Raw genomic sequence first — 10,449 nt, 5'->3', positions numbered from 1 at the left:
CACATGGTTCCGGGTTCAGCCCCATTGCGTGGCACGTTCGGCAAGTGTCTTCTACTATAGCCTCGGGCCGACCAAAGCCTTGTGAGTGGATTTAGTAGACGGAAACTGAAAGAAGCCCATCGTGTATATGTATATATATATATGCGTGTTTGTGTGTCTGTGTTTGTCCCCCACCCCATCGCTTGACAACCGATGCTGGTGTGTTTACGTCCCCATAACTTAGCGGTTCGGCAAAAGAGTCCGATAGAATAAGTACTAGGCTTCCAAAGAATAAGTCCTGGGGTCGATTTTCTCGACTAAAGGCGGTGCTCCAGCATGGCAGCAGTCAAATGACTGAAACAAGTAAAAGAGAGAGATAGTGTAAGATTATAATATGCGAGAATTCCGGACTTGATGATCGACACATAGATATTTCTAAACTAATACTGGAAGTCCAATTCATTTTGATTTTTAATTTAGACTTAAGGTCTAGGGAAGGATTTATCAGATACCATCGACCAACAATACTTGACTGGTACTTTATTTTATCGACCTCGAAAAGATGAAAAGTAAAGTTAATGAAGGGAAAGATTTCAACTCATCACATAAATGGACCGGAATAAATAACATAAAGAAGGTTTTTCCGACGCTATAACGATTCTGCCAACTCGTCACATTCGCATGCAGTAAATGAAATTTGATGATTTATTATAAGCAACACTGATTGAGGTTTCAATGGTTTCAAATTTTGGCACAAGGTCAACAATTTCGGAGTGAGGAGTAAGTCGATAACATCGTCCCCAATAATCAATTGATATTTATTTTATCGACCCCCAAAATGCTGAAAGGCAAAGTCGACCTCGACGGAATTTGAACTCGTAAACACGGACGAAATGCCACTAAGCATTTTGCCCGGAACGCTTACGATTCTGCCAGAACCAAAGATAATCCGAACCCTATAGAAATCGGTCTGAAGCACTGGAAATCTTGTTCGTATTATCATCGTATTATAAACATGGGTATCTTATTCGAATGTACAAGAAAAAGATAAGGAAGATTTAATGGAAATTAAAAATGTTTGCGTTAGTTTGTTATTAACAATAGTTTGTTATTACACCTATTACACTATTTATAGCCATCTTATTATTATTATTATTTCTATAACTATAGCATTTTCACTTATTCTTTTGGCCAGTCTTTGTCCTTACATGTTTTTGATTGATATTAGCCCTTCTGGCCAATAAAACGAATTAATTATTATTATTATTATTTCACATAATTACTAGAATTCAAAGAAAGTGTTCAACTAAATGAACAATAGTCAATTCAGTGATAATATATCAAAACATTTCTGGATCGCAGAAACAAATTTTAGGTACAATCACCTTCCTGTTTCGAATCGTTACCTGTATATTCGAAACATAGTTAAACCTTTAAGTACATTTAAGTATTAAGTAAATATCGTCATAATTAATATTCCTATAACATGATACACAGTTGAAAACAATACAACTGCCGTGAAATCTCTATACTTTTTATCTTTAATTTGAATTCCATTACATAAAATGAATACTTTAAAAAAAAAAAACTTCTCATAAACTTACGAAAACCGTGAGGATTTTGCAGAACGGTTTAATAAACGTCCACTCATGATTACTTTAATTGTTAAGCGTATCCAATATAGTGTTGGGGTTTCATATCTTTTTAAAAATAACCGCGATATTCCGTCAACAGAAAATAGGTCCGGTTCGAGAATAGGAAGAAGTTTCGTAAATTATCTCCCTTAGTTGTTGACATCCCTTTAAATAACACCTTCCTCAGCCAACCCTATATCCTCCACTAAACAGGTGTCCCCAACCACCGGGCTTTGGATCATTTGGTACCGGTTCGCACAGAAAGGATAAATCTTAAAATTTTATTTCTATTTTATTGGTTATCGCAGTATGCAGTATATGGGCATTATATATGTGACATGTGGAGGCACAATTGCCCAGTGGTTAAGGCAGCGGACTCGCGGTCGTAGGATCGTGGTTTCGATTCCCAGACCGGGCGTTGGGAGTGTTTATTGAGCGAAAACACCTAAAGCTCTACAAGGCTCCGGCAGGGGATGGTGACGAACCCTGCTGTACTCTTCCACCACAACATTCTCTCACTCTTACTTCCTGTTTCTGTTGTACCTGTAATTCAAAGGGTCAGCCTTGTCACACTGTGTCACGCTGAATCTCCCCGAGAACTACGTTAAGAGTACACGTGTCTGTGGAGTGCTCAGCCACTTGCACGTTAATTTCACGAGCAGGCTGTTCCATTGATCGGATCAACTGGAACCCTCGACGTCGTAAGCGACGGAGTGCCAACAACACACACATATGTGACATACCAAGACGTGTACCCCCCCCCCTCACTACTGCCATCCGATTTTGTTTCCTCATAACTTCCAGCCAAATGGATATTTTTTAATGAAATTTTCTATATATCTGAATTTGTTGTGAAAAAGTTTTTCCAAGGGTTGGGAGAGGAGTTTCGGAAAATTCACATTTCCTTATAACTTTTTTTTTGCTGTTTCTTTCTTTACCCATATTTTTCGATAACATTTTGCAGAAATATATTTTCGAGAGTGTGGATTACATAGGATTGAAAAGAATAAGTGAAAATGCTATAGTTATAGAAATTAGTGGTAATGAAGTCTCGGCAGCAGATATAAAGAATGACACAAAATGCTTCTGAAAAAATGTTTTTCTAAATTTTACCAATATAAAGATTTGCTAGACTAAACCTTCCCGGGTTTGTGTCCCAGCGTAACTGCATGCTACTGACATGAAAAGGAAGGGAGACATTGTATAATGTAGACATGGAAATGTAATGCTAGAAAGAAATCACTGGAATGCCTTTTATAGAGTACCAGACCAAATATTTGGCAAGCTTTAGACCGGAATTGGCCTGGGTTTCTGGATTTTCAGTAGACAGCTTAAGAATAAACCTAAAATATAAAATAAACTATGAAAAGTAAAGAACCAAACTGCATTTAAGAAATTCGAATTAATACACTTAGAAAGCAGAGTCTGTTTGATATTTATTAATCCACTTGAAATTTTAAAAATATATCATATTGTACTATGTACACCGTATTATATTTCTAAGATAAAAATTAAATGAAGAAAAAGTTAAAACTTCAATTTTATTTAACAGATGCAGGTACAAATTTATACACTTTAAAGCAGAGCATGTTTAATTTTCAACAATCCACTTAAAAAAGGTAATGTATTAAATTATTTTAACACACCACATGCAAATTAACCAGCTTCAAAACAGGGCCTGTTTCCTCAATGCAGGGTACAGAATATTGCACAGTATTTCTGGAAGCCAAATAAGTGATTCAATACTGTATTAGGCCTGCTCAATCAGGACTGAACTGGAGTTAAAGAACAAAAGAAACCATCCATCACACAAATATTTCCATCACACAAGGATTTCCATGTGTTCGGTTACACATAACTTGCAATGTTTCATTCTATTGATGTACGGACCCAGACAGTGGAAGATTTTCCATGATATTGAGTATGGAATTCCATCTTCCTTCAGTTGCCAGAAGACTGATAGAGAGAGTTAAGAGCCATAACAGGAAGGCTATCATTATCTATGTAGACTTTAAAAAGGTTTTTGATTCGGTACATAGAGAAATGATGATGAAGATACTTAAAGCATATGATATTCCACCAAGAATTCTGAGAGCAATTAGTAAGCTGTATGAGAACACCAGAGCAAAAATGATCACTCTTGGTGGAGAGACAGAATACTTTGAAGTCAAAGCCGGAGTATTACAAGGCAATACGCTTGCACCTTATCTCTTCGCCATGAGCATATATATGTATATTTTATTAATAATTGGCAGAAATTACAGAGTGACTCAAAGACTAAGAGTTTTGTGTGTTGGCACTTCTGTCGATTATTAATAAAAAATATATATACATACACACACACACTCATGTTTTGAGTTCTATTTTCCTTTTTGTATCCCCAAACATATAGACGTAATTTGACAATGATTACATCTAAAAAGGAAATGCTTTATCTTCACCTTTGGTGAATGCAGTTTTTGACCAGGAAGAATTGATATCATCAGACAGTATTCAACGTGTTTTGACCCTGAACTATAACATCCTCCCTCAATTGGGTCACCAGTGTTGGCTAAATCACTGCTCATATCACTTCCTGGTTTGCAGCTTAACTACTCTCTCTTACTCTATAACAGTGGTTCCCAAAGTGGGTGGTACTGCCTCCTAAGGGCGGTAGAAAGTTCCAAGGGGGCATTGAAGAAAAGTGGGGTGATAATGGGGTAATCAAAAACAACAAAATAATAGGTTAATTAGGTTAAGTTTTATTTGTGAAATGCAGCTGTTTTGAATTTGCTTCAGAAAGAGGTCTATATTTGTGGTGGTAAGTTGGGAGGAGGGTGCTAGGAATGTAGCCTGGGTGCCAAGAGGGTGACAGCTCCCAAAAAGTTTGGAAACCACTGCTCTATAACCAGCAAGAGACTCCTTCTGTTGTCTTTCCCATCCTGTACAGAGCTACTTTTTCTCTTTTTTCCTTTTATTTTAGTGGCTGCGAGCATTCTCCATACTGACTGGGCAGTGAATCCTCTGCAGCCAACTTCAACTTGGAATAGCCATGCCTGCCAATCTTTCTCTCTGCAACCTTCCAAAAGATTCTGGTACTTTGCATGCTTCCATTCAAAGGTTAGTTACCGCGTAAATAAAGTGAAATAATTCTCGTTTTAGATTGTATTATCTTTTGAATTCATCACCGTAAAATGAATGATCATTGGTACCTCTACGTAGTTACTCTACTTTCTAGAAATAGCAGCAAAATCTTTACCACCTAACACCGTTTTCTCTTAGGAGAAAAGAAAGGGTGTATTGCGTGTAATGCTACATACACTGTGTTAAAGCAACGGGATAGTCACGGTTAGAAAGTCTTTAATCATGTCTGTTCAAGTAAGGCTGACCTGGTGCTAAACGTCAATATAATTTCTAACAGAAATATAAAGTCTCAAATTTTGGGACAGTTATAGTAGATTGAACTAATGTTAGTATTTGAATTATGTTTAAATTTGTCAATTCTGAAGGGATAAGAGCAGAGAAGACGATTTTTCTTTGCAATGAAAAATTGAATATCAAAGGGCAGATAACTGTAAATAACTTATAGAAAGAACTCTTTAACGTTTTCCATAAATTACTTCCTTTCAGCCATCTTAAAAATACTGTTTGCGTAGTGAATTTTTCTCTCCAATCTAATCGCAAGTAATCTCACGTTTTAATTATGTTTAATTTATTTCAAAATAATTGCTAATTCGCTGCTGTTAATGTAGATGTTGATTATAATTTTAGTTTAAGTGTTAACATTTATTATACCACATACCATAGCTTTAATTAACCACGCTTATATATATTTTTTTACCTTTTCAGAAATGGTAATTCGTTGCGATTTGGCCATTGGCCTGAAGAAGGGTCATAAAGTTACGAAATTACCTGGTCGAAAATTGAAACCTTCCAGACGAAAGGATGTAAGTTTATATTCAGACTTTACATTTCATGTCTCACACTCATTGCTACAATGAAACACGTGTTTGACAATATCTGCAGTAATATCTATTATCACTATTATTTGCATTTCAATATCTCCATATTAATTTGTATTCTCATTTAGTTAGTTCATTTGAAAGAGATAAACTCGCCGATCCAACTAAAACAATCGTCTGAGTATAATAGAAACTGTCGTATCTTTAATAGGAATTATGAGCGGTAAACAATTTATGGTGAACGATGTATTGAAGTGATGGTCACACTTGTAGTGACGCCATCCTCTCATCCTGTTTACACACTGGAACGTCTTCGCGTTATTCTTACTATGGCGGTTAGACATCTAAAAATTTTAGATTTGTTACAGTCAGTATATTCACAATACTGAGCAATATATGCACAAATATTAAGGGCATAACTACAGAGTTCTCTGTAGTTATGTCATATTAAGTACATGTCACCGTGATCGTTTTGGTTTTACATTTTGCTTCTGAAACGTTTCAACGTATGCAAAACCAGTAATGCTACAGTTGTGGTATTTTGATTTTCACTGTTTTGTGTTGCCACGTAGATGTATGCTTCATTTATAGTGTTTCAGGCGAAAGTAAAGAATACGTACGTCGATATTTAGGGTTAGGGTTTTTGTTGCGCCGAAAACGGGTGGTGTACGATTACATATAGTCCATCTCTACCCGTATTCTTTACCTCCGCCGTGTTTCATATTTGCTGCACGATTTCAGAATTCGAGCATGTAGCGTTGCAGTGATCCTTGTGTATTGTGCTCGTTTCGCTTCGCCAACAAGCACCTATCACTGTTTGGCCGTCGGCGAAATGCACCTATTTTGGCTAGCAATTAAGACGTATTATCGTCATTAATTTTTGTTTTGAATCAAATTAAATACCCCATTTAAACTAGCATTTGATTATTCTGTGTGAAGTCTGTAGAACGTGTATCCTTAGTCCTTAGACTGCAGCCATGCTAGGGCACCGCCTTGAACTTTTAGTCGAATGAATGGACTCCAGAACCTTTTTTTAAAAGGCTGATACTTATTCTGTCGGTCTATTTTGCCGAACTGCTAAATTACAAGGACGTAAGCACCACCTGCTGTGAAACGGTGTTGGGATATGTATGTATGTACGACAGGCTTCTTTCAGTTTCCGTCTACCAAATCCAACCACAAGGTCGGTCCGAGGCTATAGTAGAAGACACTTGTCCAATGTGATATGGTTGAGAAGGAAGTTTCTTCACACACAACCACGCTTGTGCCTGATCATTACAATTGGTTCTCAACAGGGGTCCATACAACCCTTGGAGGTCCAGGTTGGATTTTGTTGTAAAAGATTATGTGCAATAAATTTGTTATTCCTGCAATACACAAAATATTTAAATAATTTTTAAATATGATTCCTAATAATAATAATTATAAAAATGCAATAGGATTTTTTAAACCAGGGATGGTTATGAGGATCTAGTCAGGTAAAATAGGAATCAGAAACTACAGGCAAAAAATAATTGAAAGAAAACATTTTTTCCGTTGGTCACAAAACAAAAATGACTGTTAACTTAGGCAGTTAAGCTATCCCACCAGTTTTAAAGCTAAACTCTTGTAAAAAAAAATATTCAGGCCCTGCAGCCTTATAAAGCATTCTATTCTTTGATTATTTTTACATAGCACATTAACTGTGTTGTATATAGTGTGCATCAGTAAAAGACAATTATTAATGATATACTGGTTCTTTGCATCCACCACAATCCATTCTGTCCAGGAAAAATAAAACAGTTGCTAAACTCGTATTTAGATATTTATTTCATGATGCAATTCAAGTGAAATTTGATAAGACACAGGCATGGCTGTGTAGAAACAAGCTAGCTTCCCAACCACATGGTTTTGGAGTCCGTCCCACTGTGGGGCGCCTTGTGAGTGGATTTGGTAGACAGAAGAAATGCTTAGCGGTATTTCGTCTGCCGTTACATTCTGAGTTCAAATTCCACCGAGGTCGACTTTGTCTTTCATCCTTTCGGGGTCGATAAATTAAGTACCAGTTACACACTGGGTCGATGTAATGGACTTAATCCCTTTGTTTGTCCCGTCTATGTTTAGCCCCTTGTGGGCAATAAAGAAATAAGAAACTGAAAGAAGTCTGTCGTATATGTATAAATATGTGTTTGTCCCTTAACCACCACCTGATAACCGGCAGTTTGGCAAAAGAGACTGATAGAATAAGTACGGAGATGGGGTCAATCCATTCAACTAAAAATTCAAGGCAGTGCCCCAGCATGGCCTGAAACAAATAAAAGAATAAAACAACTTGTTTCATTATCATTGTCATATAATGTCCATGTTGGCTGATTTGACAAGGTTCTCATGTCTGGGTGCCCTTCCTAGTATCAACCACTTTGCAGTGTATACTGGGTGCATTTTTATATATATATTGGTGTCACTAGCACTATTAGGCCGCCTTGTAGGTCACAAATCTACAAGCCCAAAGAGGGGGTGCTGAAGTTTTATGTTAGGTGGATGTTGAGGGTAGAGATTATGATGGAGCAGATTCTGTTGTAGAGGAGCTGTGTGGCTGGGGAGATAAGAGAAGTGGAAGGTAGGTAAGCTACATTTGTAAAGATTGGGTAAAATTGTAGGGGGTTGGATAATGTGAGTATGGGACACACACACAATATACCCATGCGGTGTTTTCAAAAGTCGGTTTTTCTATGATGGTAGGTTTTCACGAGAAACTCATATTGCCAGGGTCTTGAAAGTAAAATTTTCAGAAATACTCTATAAATTGGGTAGAACAAACAAAAGAAATGGGGCTTTATACATGAGTATATATAATCTGTTATTTTTGACAGAATGTTAGCAAAAATACTCTAGGGCAGAGTTTCGTGAATGGCTTTTATCAGAAACAATGCATATACTTCAAAAGAGTGTATATACTGAAACTAAGTGCATTTCTATTGCAAATTGGATTTTTTTTTCCAATGTCAAAATTTAGCTCCGATTGAATTGTCAAGAATTGTACAATTAGTCCCAAAGTACCTAAAAGTTTAATTTCACCTGTACTTTGCTATATTGATTTTCTTATTTGTATATTTACTAACATAACGCAAGCATGAAGTATGATGTAATAACTAGGGGGAAAAAGCTATTTTGTCAAATAAATTAACTCAGGAAATGGTAAATCAATTCCTATGAATATATTTTAAAATTTGTGTACAAGTTAATAGGTTGATTTAGATGGTAATTATTTAGATAATTGCTAAATACAAGGGTCAAACTAAAGGGTTTGACCTGAGCAAAAAACAATAGTGTAATAGGTGTAAAACTGTTAACGAATATGAAAAAAAAATGTGCATTCACGAATGGGGGTGGGGAAGAGGACTCGGAGTTTGCAGTATGAATGTTCCAAGTCGTCTCATCACAGCCAAAAAAAAAAAGGAAAATAAAAATAGTGTAAAACAACTTGCTGTAAACAAATATGGGGGAAAAAATGTGTGCTTGCGAACAGGGGTTCAGGGAGAGGACTCGGAAAATTCACATCGTCAGACCATGACCTTTCAGCTCTAGTGTTTGACCCGAGCAAAAAAGAATTTTTTAATAGCTGTAACACGATCATCATCACTTATATCTGTTTTCTGTGCTGGCATGGGTTGGATGATTTGACCAGGGCTGGCAGGCAGGAAATCTAGGCTCCAATTGTTTTTGGAGCATGGTTTCTATAGCTGGATGCCCTTTCCAATGTCAATCACTTCACGGTATACTGAGTGTATTTTACATGACACTGGCACAGGGCTCGTGGAGGATGGGTCAGTAAATTGAAATTATTTTGATCCATTATAAGGAGTAAAAGAGCAATTTATCACACTTTATCATATGCATAACTATCTGGTCCTTGATGCTAACCATTACATGTGCATAACTGTGTTTTCCTGGCTGTGCCATAAAGTAAATGCAAATGTGTGTTTCTATTTCTCGTTATATGAAGATCTTGTTATCTTTTCAGAGGTCATCTAAGCACATGAAATTTGTCAGAGATCTTGTCCGTGAAGTTGTGGGATTCTCTCCATATGAAAAAAGATGTCAAGAATTGTTGAGAATTTCAAAAGACAAAAGAGCTCTAAAATTCTGTAAGAAAAGGGTGAGTTGATGCATTTTTAATTTTGTTTTAATGTCAATGATGACTTCCTAGATTCAATTTACAAATTTTTAGAAACCTTGACTTTAGCAAATATTAATACAGATATTTGAAATAGTAGCTTAATTTTCTGAAATCCAAAAAGCAAACATGCTTTGAGCATTGATTAGGTGGTCAAAGAGAAATACATGAGCTTAGCCACATATTTAACCCTTTCGTTACCATATTTCTAACCAAATTACACCCCTTATGTGTTTCAATTAATTTCTAACATAATCATAAATTTAGGCTAGTTTCATTAAACAACTTTTTTATTTATCAACATATTAATGTGATTTTTAAGATAAATTAACGAAAGGTTATCAACCAATTCTATACCAAAATTTTTGTCACAAAGTGACTTTAATTACAGGTAAATACAGGTAAATTCAACAAAATATAAAATTATTTAAATTTTTGTTCAAACATCGCTATAGAAAATGGGTTATTAGCTAATATTCAATTGGGTATACAACAAAATATTATTATAGAAGAGTTGTGCACATTACTGGATTTATTAGTCTCTTTTGCCAGTATAAAATTAAAATCCAGAGCAGTACCCAGTATTTGATTCACAAATCTTTTCCAAACTTTGATCCCCCATTTTGTGCGCTTTCCTGGCATATACTGTTGAAAACGCACTCGGCCTTTATAGCCCATCATATCCTTATCTATAAACTGTTTTATATGTGCTTTGAACACAGTCAATGAGGGGTCTTAT

The 10,449-nt window shown here is 36.0% G+C and overlaps 2 protein-coding genes across 5 annotated transcripts in view; one reads left to right on the top strand and one right to left on the bottom strand.

Annotated features, from left to right (window-relative positions):
* Positions 1-1,888, bottom strand: part of LOC106880062 (uncharacterized) — a 32,863-nt gene extending 30,975 nt beyond the window's left edge. For 2 of the 3 annotated variants that reach the window (XM_014929866.2, XM_014929868.2), the window contains exon 1: positions 1,584-1,888. In XM_014929866.2, the coding sequence (XP_014785352.1) occupies positions 1,584-1,630 (47 nt within the window). In that variant the 5' untranslated portion in view covers positions 1,631-1,888. The remainder of the gene's footprint in view (positions 1-1,583) is intronic. The other variant, XM_014929867.2, reaches the window with a different exon arrangement.
* A 3,275-nt stretch (positions 1,889-5,163) lies between these two features.
* Positions 5,164-10,449, top strand: part of LOC106880061 (60S ribosomal protein L36) — a 7,366-nt gene continuing 2,080 nt past the window's right edge. Inside the window, exons 1-3 of one of the 2 annotated variants that reach the window (XM_014929864.2) lie at positions 5,164-5,276; positions 5,442-5,539; positions 9,558-9,692. In XM_014929864.2, coding sequence (XP_014785350.1) covers positions 5,444-5,539; positions 9,558-9,692 — 231 coding nt within the window. In that variant the 5' untranslated portion in view covers positions 5,164-5,276; positions 5,442-5,443. The remainder of the gene's footprint in view (positions 5,277-5,441; positions 5,540-9,557; positions 9,693-10,449) is intronic. The other variant, XM_014929865.2, reaches the window with a different exon arrangement.

The sequence above is a fragment of the Octopus bimaculoides genome, chromosome 6, assembly GCF_001194135.2.
Source record: "Octopus bimaculoides isolate UCB-OBI-ISO-001 chromosome 6, ASM119413v2, whole genome shotgun sequence".
Lineage (NCBI taxonomy): Eukaryota > Metazoa > Mollusca > Cephalopoda > Octopoda > Octopodidae > Octopus > Octopus bimaculoides.
Note: the sequence above shows the minus strand (reverse complement) of the source record. Positions and strands in the feature narration are given on the sequence as shown.